Consider the following 15,731-nt stretch of genomic DNA (forward strand, 5'->3'; position numbering starts at 1 on the left):
TGCCTGGAATAAATCGCTCGAAATCGATAAGGCCGCCAATTCATTTAATCGTCTTAAATGTATATATTGTGATGTAACGAAGTGTTAATAAATAAATAAATTGTTAGCTAATGGGGTATTTATTTTGCTAAATTGCTTCGTTGTTTATATATATATATATATTTTCTCCCATATTACTTACACTATTACACAGAAATACAGGAATAATAGGTACAATAGGTCTAATTCCAACCACCTAGACTACTTTCAGTAACGTGACAGGAACCACTTAACGTAAGATGGTAATTTAAAAGAAATATAATTATAGTTAATGAACCATTTTAAAATTCGTCTATAACTATTTGAAATGAAACCTTTGCCTCTAAAAATCAAAACAGTTAGTAGAAAGTAAAACCACATGACAAATTGAACAATAGATGCATCTTCGGATCTGTCGTCTGACCCACATACTTGTACATCGGTACAGCCTGCGTTACAATTTAAAAAATAAACTTTAGTAAGATGAATCATTACCTTTTTAGCACTCAAACTGTTAAAACGTTAGTTTTATCTATATCTTTAAAAAATATCTGTGACTCCAAGCTTTCAATGTTTTGGCGCGAAATCAGTGTTGGATAAATGAACAATATTTTTGTTAAATAAAGAAATTAAAAATCTGGGTACAAACGTATTTAATGAAAGTGTTAGTAGTAATCAATTAAAAACGCAAGTGTTAATTTACAGAATATATATAAAATGTTTAAATTATTTTTCTTAACAATATTATCAGAATTAGTCCTGGGAAATATTTTTTTAAATCATGTTAACCACATGGAATATTATCGAAACAAAACACGACCAACTAAGGCATTTAGTAGTTTTTCCACAAGTTATTTTAACCAGAATCTCTTACCAAAACCTGTAAAGGAAAAAGTGCAGTGTGGTACCAGAACTGTGGACTTCACTCTAAGGAGAGGAAAAATTGTGGGGGGCTCCGAAGCCCCCTATGGCGCATTTCCATGGCAGGTATGTTTATTTTCCAATTTTACATAATATATAAGTTTCACATACGAATACTTCAGCGTGTACGTAGGTTAGGTTATCTTGAGTACAATTCTCTTACTCATCTGTGATGTTCCAATGGGGTCTATAAGGCTTTACTTTTCCTCGTTTATATTTTATTTGCAAAAGTTCACACATCTCTATTCGTCAACAAGTTACGCAATGCAACCTCCTTACGAGTTGACGTAAAAAAACGCGCGAAAATTAACAAAGCGCGCCAAACATCTTTTGACAGATGGCAGGCGTGTTGCAATAAAACGATGGATATTCTTCAAGTTTTAACTTTCACTACTTTGACTTGCTTATTTGTTATAAACAATAATGACTTAACAGAAAATACTTAACCCCTTGACATATTTTTTGTATTGATTTTAATTTCAATAGGTTTTATACACGAGAAGAAAATCTAACACAATACAGACACTGGCACTAAATACATATTTTTATTTACCTTAATCGCGCTATATTTTTTGGAAATTTGTAAAACTACTACTAAATGACGTGTGCACGATTTTCATTGACGCGAATACTTAATTTAACACCGTCGTCGGAAACAGGGCCAAAGTATCTTTCAAAGAAGAGAGATATCGTCTTTCTTGCTAAGGAGACAGGTTTCAGAACCATAAGTGAGCGCTGATCACAGCAGAGTTTTTTACAAAACAAACTTGGTATTCTTTCTGAGTGGCAAGGATTTGTTATCATCATGCGTCTGATCTTTCTAAATAGCTTAATTTTACTTTAAACTCTGCAAATATTGTTGATATCTAAATTATCAATAAATTTAGTCCAAAGATAAGTAAATTTTGATAGTTGGGCAATATTCATGTATATAGGATATATATATATAGCTTTTGCCCGTTCCTTGGGTTCCATGAATTTGGTGGGTAACTTTGCTTTGCCTTGTGTTGTCGAAAAAATGGTCGGCAGTGACGAGGTATGGAATGTTGTTGTATCCTATTGTGAGCAAGTAGAAGACAGAAGGAGACAGCAGAAAGGCATCCTAGAAGACGAAGAGTAAATATATATGCCCATCCTACCTTCTAAGTAGTGTGTACTGCACCAGAGGTTTTGGAGTGTAACATGCCGATGAGATCCCGATAGAATGCACTAACCCCGGAGGCTTTGTAACGCGGCTTGGTTGGAACTACTCCTTTATTGCTCACCCAGTATTTGAATAGCAGAGATTCTGGTATGAGTCGAGCAAGAAATTAATAAATAGCTATTTAAGAGTTAGTAATGTTTATGGGTGAAAGGATTTCAGAGATAATTTTAATATATTTCAGGTGGAGATACAGATGTTGGATCCGAATAAGTTGGCGTTTGAGCACCACTGTGGGGGCGCTGTCATCGCAGAGCGTTTGGTGTTGTCAGCCGCCCATTGTTTTGACAAGGTATTATTATTAACGATATATTAGAGCCAAAATTAAAATTATACCACATTCTTAAATTCAATAAACGAGACCTGATAAAAAATAAGCACACGTAGACTTGTTTAATTTATTCATATAGGTAACACAATGTAACTTATGAATGTTAAAGAGAAATACATTTAATGAAATGCTTCTAATTTTACATTTACTGCCAGTTCTCAAAAGGTGTAGAACGGAAGAGAAGAACCTGGCAATAAACTCTCCGTCTCCATTTTAATCGCCAAGTTTTTTTTACACAACGTTTGTATATAAAATAGGAGTTCGTTCGCAAGATTTTTTTTTAATTTTTTTTTAATTTACGGATAGAAGGTATACAAAGATTTCGGCAATTTCAGCAACCACTAGAACTGGAGCATCTGCGCCTGGTGGTTGGTGAACACCGACTCAAGATTCAGGACAGGCACGAGAACAGATTTCTAGCAGAGAAGGTGGTTCCACATCCCGACTTTAGAAAGAGTAAGTAAGCCTGTATAATACCTCCAATAGTTATTCGTTAGTCGATTGTATCCAGCCTTATTTTGTATCAATCTCAATTATTTTTTATCGTTTTTTATGAAGTAGGTACGTCGCCTAGCTTATTAAGCCTTTAAATCAACAACCAAGTCGCTTTACTAAAAATGCTGTTTAACTAGCGGCCCAAATTATATTTCAAGTTGTTTTTGTTTTTTGTGAGTAAATGACCACAATCAAAGAAGTCAAAAGCAGTATTGACCTAGTGGCTACAGCGTGTGACTCTCATCCCGGTCATAGGTTCGATCCCCGGCTGTGCACCTATGGGCTTTCTTTCTATGTGCACATTTAATACTCGTTCGTACGAAGGAAAACATCGTGAGAAAACCGACTTGCCATAGACACAAAAACGTCAATGTTTTGCACAGAACACCGATCACCTTATTACCTATTATATTGACCATGAAATAGATACAGAAATATGAGGCCCAGTCCGAAAAACTCAATTTTTTTTAAACAAGGGATTTGAAAAACCTCTAATATTGAGTAAAATCAATTTTAGTATCAAAAGGTAATAAATAACTTCAAATACTGATGTAATAAGAAGAATCTCTTCTTCAGACGGTCCTCACTCGAACGACATAGCCCTGGTCCTAGTGGCTCGTTCAGGGTCTGGAGTTCAGTTCAACTCACACGTTAGACCCATTTGTCTCCCGGATTCATTGGATACGGCTGGCCGGTGGTGCGCTGTCAGCGGATGGGGGTACCAGGAAGGTAAGTAAGAAAGTAAAAATCAGGCAAGATTTAATAATAAAATATTCAAAATCAAAATACGTTTAAAAAGAAAAGAGCGTACCATTTCTTGAAAGGCCGGCAACACACTTGCGAGCCTTCTGGCGATGTGAGTGTCTATGGGCGGCTTCACTTAACATCACGTGAGATTCCTGCCCCTTTGCCTCCTTTTACATAAAACAATGCGTCTTAGCGCATGCTTATGAAAGTTTACAAAAGCGAAAGAGTTTAATATTAATTGTACGGTTTTATTTACTTTATTTGTTTTATATTGACTATCAAATATTAGGGTAAAGAGCGAAGAGATTTCATTCTATCCGTCGCCAAAAATGGATTGTTTTCGTAGGGTTTGGATATTGGGATACCGGTAGGAGATCGATTGACTGTCACTGTGTTCAATCTGAGATTGTGGATTAGTTATTGGGTTCTTGCGTTAATATGTAAAAAATGAAATTAATTTTTATTTGTTCTTATATTCATTTTCATTTCAATTTGTCGGATCAGTAGATTTTTCCAAATATCGCCTGCAAAAACTCTCATTCATATTCAACAGATTTAAAACTTCTTATCCAGAATTTGACATATACTGTAAATATAACATTATGTATGTGCGGAACGTAAAATGTTGAGAAATAAAGAGCCGACAACATCACCTCTTACCGATACGCAATGCAACGCTTAAAGCTGCACCTGGTCTAGCTGTTCCTTGTAAACAGTAAAAACATCTGGAATTCCTTTTCAGAGGGAACAGAGCAAAAATTTGCTCCTATATTAAGAGCTGCTGCTGTGCCAATCCTCGACTTGGCCACTTGCAGAAAGGAACAGGTCCTAGGTGGACGGCAGCAGACAATTTTGGACTCTATGCTATGTGCTGGTGAGTAACGGTTGTTCATTGAATATTATATTTCTAAGTGTTGATCTTTTCAAATGTTGAATTATAAAATATATATCTAAACACATCTTGAAGAGCCTTTTCTATTTAGAGCACTGTTTCCCAACGTGCAGCCAACGCCCCCAAAGGGGCGCCCTTTCATTGATAAGGGGCTATTCGTAAATTTCCTAGTGATTTCTTCCTAAAACCTATCATTACAGTTTCATAAGTGTTATTTTATAGTAATGAAGTTAATGTTTGTTTCATTAAAGGAATTTCAGAAAGGCTAAGATGGGCATGGCACAAAAAATGTTGGGAAACACTGGAAACACACTTAATAAATAAAAAAATGTTTATAAATTAATTATTGGCATATATTATATATATTTCCATGAAAAAAAGATAATTTCCTTTGTTTGTGATATGATTTAAAAATATAGGTAAAACTTGGCTTTGAAGTACATGGATCAAGTTATCCAGCTTAAATCATTTCAGGGGTCCTATCAGGTGGAGTAGATGCCTGTCGTGGAGATTCCGGGGGCCCACTCGCCTGTATGTCTGGGGACAGATGGCAGATTCACGGGGTCGTGTCCTGGGGATCTGGTTGTGCTCGTAGGGCCCGACCGGGGGTCTATACGCGAGTTGCGTCATATGTCAGTTGGATTAGACGTACTGCTATGAGCTTAGGGCATAAGTTATAATTAATTAAGATTTTCAATGTTTATAAAATCTTTAGGAAAATGAGGGTATTCCAAAATTTCGTGAAAGTACCTTCATTTTAGTATAATAAAAATGTATTGGTATTCTGTTCAAGCTTTTGCGGTTACTTAGTTTGGTCATAACGAACGCGAACCAAATCACTAAGCAAAAGGCCTGATCGACCTGATCGATCCGGCTGGTGTGACCAAGTCATGATTCTCACTGGTCTCCACCATAAAAGCTGCGTTAAGGGAAGCTTTAGACACGCTTCAGCAATGAAGAGTACGAGAGAGAATATACCTCCCGATACCAAACCTTTTAATAGTTCAAAACAGGAAACAAATTCCCTTTTTTTTCTAAACAGGGAAAAACATATCATGTTTAAAAAAAGGGAAGAGGTCAAAAAAAGATAAGAGATTGAAATTTGAGTAGTTAATCGTATATGAAATATTCACCTAGGATTAATTGCTATTAGTTTTGTAACAGGCGGTAGCTAAGTTATTTAAGGAAACCAGCATTTTGAGACCCAAAAACTAATTCTATAATAATATAAATGTTAATCCAGTGTTGGCCTAGAGTCTCTCTTATCTCGGAGGTATGTGAACCCGGTTGTGTATCAATGGACTGCATTCGTTCGAATGGTGATGGAAAACATCGTGAGGAAACCAGCTTTAGACCTAAAAAGTCGACGGCGTGTGTCAGTCACAGGAGGTTGATGACCCCATTAGATTGACAAAAGATCATGAAACAGATACAGAAACCTGAGGCACAGAGCTAAAAAGATTGCAGCGCCATTGATTTATTTTATTTTGTTTGTGTTTCAACAGGCGCCTAAATTGTACTACAGATTATAACTGTAATCAGATTTATCTATACAAGATAAAATGATTCCATTTTTAAATTATTTTTAATCTATGAAAATTTCGCAGAAACAATCTATGTTTAAATCTTTCTATAGCGAGTAGGTATTTCTAGTGTAATTAGTATAAGTTAATTTATTAGTAAATAGTTTAAGACAATGCCAAAGATTGAATTTATTATAAGAATAATTAGTAATAAAGTCAATAAATGCTTCTTATAAATATGACATTTTTATTAATTGACAGACTGTGACCTGTCAGCAAATCATTTTGATGCGGACTTTATCACATAGAAATAAATCTGTACAATATATATGAAAAAAATATTTTTTATTGCATAATTTAATAATTTTTATTTATTGCGCCAGGAAGTACTTTTAATAAGGGGATCTTTTTAAAACTTCATCTGTTTTTATTGGACAGCATAGCAAATATAAAATACGAATATATCTACATTTCTGACATTAATCGCTGAATAAAATTGGTTGATTATTTATAAGATATTACGGCATTTATTTATTTACACTTCGTTGCAATACTTTTATTAATAATAAAGAAAACACAAATAACACAGTACAATGGGCGGCCTTATCGCTAATAAGCGAACTCTTCCAGGAAACCCTAGTAAGAGAAGAACTAAAAAATAAAAATGATGAGTGCAAAAAGTGCATAACCAAATGTTATATGAAAAAGTATATTCATATATAACCATTTCCATTTACCACGGAGAGTGTGAAACCCACTACTAAACAGAATCCAGCATCTAACCAAAGTATTCCGATACCAAATAAAAAATGGTAAAAAATCGAAAAGAGTGTCCATGGGCATGGTATCACTAATCAGATGACTCCTAACATAAAAAATATATAATATAACATTATATAATATTATTAATGCTACATAATATTTTACTTTACGTTACTTAAACATATTTTCAAAAAGCACTGAATGCTTTTTTTCATACATCCTCATTATACGTCTTCTTGATATTATAAATCTACTTGGTATTATTAGTTCGGAAGTACTTTGTTTACATTTGTTTATATTATCAAATGATTCATACTAGTATATGCTTTTTATTGATCAAGCCATGAGGTCGCGTTGCGGTTAAATCGCTGCGGTTAAATTTGCATCAGTTTCCGTGTCATACAAGTACAAAAATAAAGAAAATTTAAACAAAAGCTTGGCCTTTTATATTAAAATCTATATTGAGATTAGGGAGGATGTTTCGACGATATTTAATTGCGTATGGTTACGATTGTAATTGCGGAAAAACTCCATACATAGTACCTACAACTTAGACTAGTGATTCAGAACGTTAGTCTATCTAAAATTCATACATAGTCAAAGTCAAAGTCAAAAATCACTTATACTATATCATATAAGTACAGTATTTTTTATGTATTTTTTCATATAAATATATAGTAACACAATGAACACTTGTGAAGAAAAAAAAAGAAATAAATATAATACATTAAATGCTTCTAATTTTACATTTACTGCCAGTTCTCAAAACAAAGGGCGGAGAACGGAGGAGAAGAACTGGGAGAGTTTATTACTCTCCGCCACTTTTTAAACGCCAAGTTTTCTTTTTTTGTTTTACACAACGTTTGTAACGACCTGCTACCATTACATGTTCCGCTGAAGTAATAAATAATAATAATATAAATTAAAAACAAAGATTTGTCAAAGATCAGCAGTATATAGTATATAGTAGCGGCTAACATTTACATTCTCGTGAGAATATCATGCAAACACATACGCATAATCTTCAATGCTTAAATAAAGTTGTTTAGAAATTGTTAAAAACGGAGTAAGTTAATTTTTAAAACATAATAAAAACTGAAATGCAAATTCCAATAATTAATAATTTTAATTATATTATTTATTTTATTTTATTATTTATTTTTTTTAATTAATAAATTTTCGAATAGCCTCCCTTATCAATGAAATTGCCCCCTTTTAGGGCGTTGACCCCACGTTGGAAAACACTGCCGAAACAAAGCCTTTTGTTGTTCCATAAACAAAACCTCTACTATGAATAATCATAATAATTTGAAAAGTTATTAAACAAATGTAACCTTTGACCTGATTAAGGAAAAACGCATTGCAATATTGAAATTACTGTTAAATAAAATAATGTAGATACGATTTATAATAAATATTAATTGATTATTTTTTTGTTTTATTGATATACCATACATCATGTCAGTAGCTTTATTATCTAAACTATTTTTTCTTTCTCTCAAAATCAAAATTCATTTATTCAGTCCAGATACGACCTAAGGCATGCTTATGAATGTCAAAAAAGTTTACAAAATTCGCGAAAGAGCAAAACTACGCCATCCGTTCGCAAGACTACCAGGAGGTCTTGTTCTGAGAAGAACGGGCAAGAAACTCAGCAAGTTTTATCCTCCCTTTACATACAATAATTCAAAAGAAAATGTCATAAACCACAACGTCATTTAAGTTACATAAGTAAAAATAAAATACAATCTGTTCTGTGATTTACCACATTCACCATTACATTACATTCCATTACATTCACAACACTTCCAGGAGAACAAAGCAAATTATAACAATTTAATTAGGCCAACCGTTTTTATCTTCTAGGTAGTCATTAACTGTGTAGTAACCTTTACACATTAAGGTTTTTTTAATATGTGTTTTGAATCTGTTGAGAGGCAGTTCCAATATTTCACTAGGAATCATGTTATAGCAGCGTTCACTTAGGCCTATAAATGAATTGTTTATAGACCTAAGTGTATATATTGTTATTTTCTGCAACCTGTAAAACGGCTGGAAAAGTTTTCCCTTATTTCTTGTATTCCTTTTGTGAATGTCACTGTTCTTTAAAAGAGAACTAATATTACTACGCACAAAAACGATACAGTTGTAGATATATTGTGACGGTACCGTCAAAATACTGATTTCCTTGAATAAGTTTCTAAGTGAAGTGCCTGGTTTCAAGCAATAGATAGACCTAATAGCACGTTTTTGCAAGATAAAAATAGATTGAATATCTGCTGCTTTGCCCCATAAAATAATTCCATATGACATAACGCTGTGAAAGTAACTAAAATATATTATTCTGGCAGTTTCCTCGTCTGTGAGTTGCCTAATTTTTCTAATAGCGTATGTCGCTGAACTAAGCTTGTCTGAAAGTTTAGTGATATGCTGACGCCATTGAAGTTTTTGGTCTGTTGTAATGCCTAGAAATACCGTAGAATTAACTAAATTTAGTTTTTCATTGTTTAGTTTAAGCTCCATGGTTGTAGTTTTAACATTAGGTAAAGTAAATCTTATGCATTTTGTTTTTGTGGCATTTAATTTTTATTTAATTTATCTCTATCTTCGTTTATGGTATATCTAAATATAGTTAGAAATAGTTGCCTTTTTTGAACTAAGAGTTTATAATAGAATTTCGTAAATGAAACTCAGCAGGTATTTTTTGAATGAATCAAACCTGCTGACGCCGATAATGTCTATGTTATTAAATATTGTAATGTACTAGCAAATTTAAGATTTAAGCTGGTACTTGTAGTTCCGGTGACTCCAGAGGCGATGCTTTCCTCAAAAAGCGTTTCAAAGCAAAATAATTTTAAGGAATTATCATATAATCTTCTATATTGAGCTATCCCTTCTTTGAACCACGTTGTATATACAAAAAAATATAAACGATTTAAAAACCTTGGTGATTTTCACCCGTATAATACTCGAAACAGAATAATCTAAGCGTATGACCAACCAGGTACCAGAAGATAAACCATCATAATCCTTGTGAATGATTTTATGAGAAAACTTGAATAAAAAGCGTGGCAGAGAGGTTTTTGTTTCTACTCTCCGTTCAACGCCCTTGACTTGCAAACTGGTAGTAAATGAAATTTTAGAATCAATTTAACATCCTTTCTGTTGACATAAGTGTTCTTGGTTACCCATATGAATAAAGTTATTTTGAGTTTGAAAAGCCAATATGAAAAGTAACGCAGGAAGCAAAATGTTTAAATTTGTTTTAACTATCTATTTTTTATTTTGTGATTATATGTGTGATTAAACCTATATATTTAGAATATTGTAAATACTATATTTGTGTCTGTGTGTTGGAAATATATACTAGATATTTTTACTAGTTTCAAAGAAGTCAAAAATTTTTGGAATAATTCAAGGTAAATAATTTCATAAACTACAGAATTGATGTGCAAGAAACTACGTCGGCAGGTATGACACAGGTCAAAAAACCTCCTTTTAGAATTCGGTTAGAAGCAGTACACACAATCATGAGAATTCATAACAATAATTTGCTGATAATAATATAAATAGAAGTTAATTATTACATATCCAAACACATACTAGATGTTTTATTACGTGCGCAAACGCACGTGCCATTAATTAAGTAATGAGGACTGTCGATTAATTATGCTAATTCAAATAAAGTCTGGTGACATTGTCAATATTAAAGTATGAATGGTGTGTGATAAGTAAATTTGTAATAGATTACCTTAAACTAGGTATTATAATACAAGTCTTTCAACTTTAGCACTAATTTAAGATTTATGCTGGCGTCTGGAAATGGTACTGGTGGCCCCATAGCTGGTGTTTTTCATTTTGAATTTTTTTTTATAGAACAGGGGCAAACGGGCAGGAGGCTCACCTGATGTTAAGTGATACCGCCGCCCATGAACACTCGATCCTAGAGGGCTCGCGAGTGCGTTGCGGGCCTTTTAAGAATTTGTACGCTCTTTTCTTAAAGGACCCAGGGAGTCGAATTGGTTCGGAAATACTTCAGTGGGCAGCTGGTTCCACATATATATGTTTAATATATGATTCGAAATGAAGTGAGGAAATCCTGCATGTTAAGGGTGCTCTGCCACAAACGCCCTACCCTCAATCAATTTTAGAATATTTATTTATTTTAAGTCCAGATTTGTTTAAGATTTATTTCATTTTTTATGTAAGCGGGAAGGAGGATGTTAGCTGCCAATGAAACGCTCTTTGAGAAGTTCAATTAGTTCGTAACACCTTCAGTCGCTGGTTCTACATAATGGTGGTGCACAACAATACTGCTTTTAAATAGCTTAGTTGTTAAACGATGGACGTCAAGGACGTCGAGTTGCAGGTATCCGAACAAAGCCTCTAAAAACTCTCCGTGGTACATGTGGCACAAGTTGCAAAGAGATCTCAAATCTTTGATCTTTGATCTCAAATATAAGGAATCTTTGGTTAGGAATTCCATCGCGTCTCAAGCGAAAATTGTCTCGGAAAATGTTACTTGGAAACGTGATCCAGTGAGTCAGACGATTACGGCAGATGTCTTTTGTCATGATGGAAGCTAGTTGCAAAACAAAGAAGGCTGCAACACTGCACAACAGAGTGCTACCAAATTAGTGGAGCTTCGCTTGAAATGTCTTGAACATCCAACGTACTCCCCACCCTCACCGAACCTCACCTTCGTATATCGAAATTTGAATCAGGACAGTCGAAACCGCCTTCAGAGATTTCATTGATTCCCGACCTAATAGGGATCAATGATCTACCTATAAGATGGCATAATATATATGTAATATGTATACTAGATAGCAATCGTACATTTTGATTAATTGAATATATTTAAAAAAAATCTTTCTTCGTAATATGTTCTTATGTAAATGTATGCTGAAATACTGTTTATATACTGAAAGTTTTTCCAGGGTCAACGGAAAATTTAAATTTTCCAATCATTTCAGGCCAAGGTATCAAATAATTAAATGACGAAATTGTTTATTGGTTGTTTATCAATGTTCTAGTAACACTCGACCTGATCTAAGATAATTTAAAGTTGCGACATTCTAACTATTGTAAAATTAAATCATAAAGCACATAGCTTGCTATTGTAGTTGGCATAGACAATAAAAATTAGCGCAAAAATGGTCTATGGGCATTGGTCCTAAATACGTTGAAATTTTTTACGGAAGTGCCTTCATTTATCATTCATCAATTTTGACAAATTCTGGGTGCAAAAAAATCCATTGGTGCAAAGTCATGAACGCACCTTCGCTTAGCTGAAGCCACGTGTTCTGTCAGTAATTTGTAAATTTTTATTTTTATTTTTTATAGAACAGGGGGCAAAACGAGCAGGAGGCTCCTGATGTTAAGTAATACCGCCGCCCATGGACACTCTCAATATTTTTATTATGCATTACAAAAAAAAAACAAAAAAAAATCTCTGTGGCCGTGTACTTTTGATGAGTTTCCTCGTTGTATTGCGATACTTATCCGTTGATAGAGGAAATACCAGCTCTGGTACTCCACCTGACTAGCACCTGTGTACTTCAACCACACAAACCAACATCCGCTGACGTTTTAGGCAAAGTTTGTGGAAGCAGTGCGGTCTTAACCTAAGATAAAATATTTGGAAGAGTTATACATTATTTGCGAGTTATCTTACATTTTGAAATAGGTCATTGTACCATAATTGTCACGTTTTTAAACACGTGCTTAACTTAAATATGTAAACAATAAATTGTAATAAACAGAAGAGGTATGTTATAATTGTTGCATGTGATTTCTTACAAAGTAAAAGCAGTGCTACTAGGGAGTGCAAGCCAGATCCCGTGACATCCCGATCTCGGGATATCTTGTGCCATTTTCGAGATTAATCCCGATGCGATACTCTTTACTTCTTTAGTTTTCTCTAAAATTTCTCCTCTAGGAGAGGATTCTGGAAATAACTTTATAGAAATGCTAAAATATGTAGTGTATAAACTCACTCTTTCATTGTGTTGAGTTTGGTTTAAACAATTGGTTTCGATAATTACCTGACACCTCGAAAATACCGACATCTCAAGAGAATTTAATTCTTTACCCACGAGATCTCGACTCGAGATTGCATTCTCCAATCGGTTATAGCATTGGTCTACTGCAAATATTAAGGGACAGTAGTATTTGTTATCAAACGTAACTCTTGGAGTTACGTATTATATAAGGGTTCACAGTGGAGTTGCTAAGAAATAATTATACAATACATTCAATCGTAATAAGTTGTAAATTATCGTAGAAAGTACCAAACGATTGATAAGTCTTATCGTGCATCTATTAATAACATCTTCAAGTCAGAGATCATTTGTATATATATATATATACATATATCATATGTGAAAAGAGAAAAAGAATAGCTTGAAAGGGCAAATATAGAATAAGAGTATGGGTAGAGTTCAGTTTCCGCACAGACGTATATTTGTTCCGTAGTTAAGCCGTGGCTAATTAAGTCAGATGTCAAGACGTTCAAAAGATTCCTGGCCACTTTACGGGCTTCACGGATCGACCTAACTGCTCCAAGAATTTTTACTCGTTGGGGAACCACAACTTTGAACTTTGAACAAGGGACTGACCACCGCTATAATATATACCAAGGACTAAGAGAGTGGGTCGTAATTGTCCTGATCATTATTTGAGATTGATTCTGTTGAGATTTAGAAGTCACTTCGTTACTCGCTGGTAGTGTCATTATGGACTGTCTGCAATCTGCGTTTTGCGACCACCGGTAATTTTGGAGTGCAGCTAATCTTTGACAAATTCAGGTTCGAGCAGGTATAGGCCAGCGTCATTTCGGATACTGTCTTTGATAGGTCGGCAGCATATTTTACAACACCATCAGCATTGACGCAGTCGCATGAATTTCTAAAAGTTTCACGGTTCTCAGCTTCGGTTTCGACACATTCACATTGAATCGAGCTGTGTACCAAAATATATATTTGTATGTTTATGTTGCGGACCAACACATCAATCCTGACCCAACTTCGCATACGAACTCGCTTGTCTACCGTATGCCTACAGCGAATCGTATCGTATTTCGTTCATACAATGCGCAAAGGCGATGAGAACTTGGAGAAGCTGATCGTGGTTGGTAACACAGAAGGCAAAAGATCACGTGGCCGTTCACCAGATGGACCGATCAAGTGAAAGACTCATCGTCTTCAAAGCTATACGGTGTCTTAAGAGAAGCGCTGAACCGAAATCGATCTGGAAGCAGATAGTCCGCTCTAGATGTTTTATTGTTGACCACGACGCTCAGACATGAGCTGCCGACTAAAGAGATAGAGATGTTTATGTTGAGATCAAGAGAGAATTTGCCAGCGCCGGAGCCACACCCTGTTTTTTAGTCAACACTATATATACACTACTATCACATTTAGGGTACGATTGATTATTTCTCTTCTCTCATTTGTACATAATCTATCACACGGCCTGGTCATGAGCGTTTGATACTCTATCACCCTGATTAGAACAGCTGTGTGTGTATTGTAGTGGTTTAAATGCATAAATTTGAAAAATTTACCATTAAAAGCCAATTTAAAGAGAGCAAGCAAGTGCCACAGAATATAGTCCTCTCCAAACCAAAGTATATATACAATACAAAGTTGATAATTCTCTTCCGTACTAAGAACCATATAAGTAAAATTTTATATAAAAGAAAAAAATCTATTTCAAACGGTCTGGTTTGAAGAGTTATTTTTGGCGATTATCAAAAGGTCACCCAACTGGTTTTGTTATAATAAATTGAGGAATTTATTTATAAACTATATTAAGTAAATATCGATTTACAAGAAGCACGCCCCCGTAGCGTCGGACAGCTATGAATTATATTTTTTTTATTAATTTTATGGCCTGGTACCTGGGACCTTTAAGCCAAATCTTAATTTCGGTCACGATTGTAACGTTCCACTTTTTTTTTCTTCAATCTTCCCTACGGTATTTTTAACGTATTTATATAATTCACTATAACACTGGTTTTTTGAATACCTTCCATGATTTTACTTTTTTTTTATAGAACAGGGGGCAAACGGGCACGAGGTTCACCTGATGTTAAGAGATACCGCCGCCCATGGACACTCTCAATATCAGAAGGCTCGCGAGTGGGTTGCCGGCCTTTTAAGAATTGGTACGCTTATAACTACCTGCTTATAAGAAGCCTTAGAACAAGCCCATCTGATTTATATACAGTATTAAAAATGTGATTTTGATATATACAATGACTCGTTTTACGATCATTTCATTTAATCGTGTTTCTCACGTGTTTATGGAAATTTTATTTTTTACACTAATGTCTTTTAATTATAATTTGACGTCATTAAGTCAACCTCAATAAATGTTGTGTAAACAAATCATAAAATCGCTTTTAGTTAATTGTACTAATTATATAAATAAATACCTGTCCAATACCTTTATATATAAAGCCAGCGCAACCCGCATCTTTGGGCGAGAAATGTTATTTATTTATTTATAAAAACACTCCTGCCTTAACAGGACCCTGAATTCACACGAGTAAACAATAATAATATACTTTACAGACGAAACACAAACTAACTAACATATGAAATTACATAACAAAAAATACAAGAATTTACTTACTAACTGTAGGAACTAACAAATACATAATATAACTTTTACCAGCTATTTTGTTAAGTAAATTAACACACCGCTAAATACTGCTGAATGTTTCAAGACTGTAAAAGAGTTTCAGAAAAGCAAACTATTAATAATTATTTGTATAGTACTACTCAGCAATAAAAAAATGTATCTTTGTATTTTGGGCCAGCCCATCCGTTTACC

At 34.2% G+C, this 15,731-nt stretch overlaps 1 protein-coding gene across 1 annotated transcript; it reads left to right on the top strand.

Moving 5' to 3' along the window:
- Positions 1-545: 545 nt before the first annotated feature.
- Positions 546-5,656, top strand: LOC110998201 (trypsin-like). The gene is made up of 6 exons (XM_022266713.2): positions 546-1,005; positions 2,325-2,432; positions 2,807-2,927; positions 3,543-3,695; positions 4,456-4,587; positions 5,080-5,656. The coding sequence occupies exons 1-6, from the start codon at positions 736-738 to the stop codon at positions 5,283-5,285; spliced, it is 990 nt and encodes a 329-aa protein (XP_022122405.2). The 5' UTR covers positions 546-735; the 3' UTR covers positions 5,286-5,656.
- The last annotated feature ends 10,075 nt before the right edge of the window (positions 5,657-15,731 follow it).

This window comes from Pieris rapae, chromosome 15 (assembly GCF_905147795.1).
Source record: "Pieris rapae chromosome 15, ilPieRapa1.1, whole genome shotgun sequence".
Classification (NCBI taxonomy): domain Eukaryota; kingdom Metazoa; phylum Arthropoda; class Insecta; order Lepidoptera; family Pieridae; genus Pieris; species Pieris rapae.

Bases quoted from the DNA above. Each gene is read 5' to 3' on its own strand.
- LOC110998201 (XM_022266713.2), top strand. From the start codon at position 736: ATGTTTAAATTATTTTTCTTAACAATATTATCAGAATTAGTCCTGGGA. The intron at 2,433-2,806 runs GTATTATTATTA...CGGCAATTTCAG, and splicing joins CCGCCCATTGTTTTGACAAG to CAACCACTAGAACTGGAGCA. The intron at 2,928-3,542 runs GTAAGTAAGCCT...TCTCTTCTTCAG, and splicing joins ACATCCCGACTTTAGAAAGA to ACGGTCCTCACTCGAACGAC.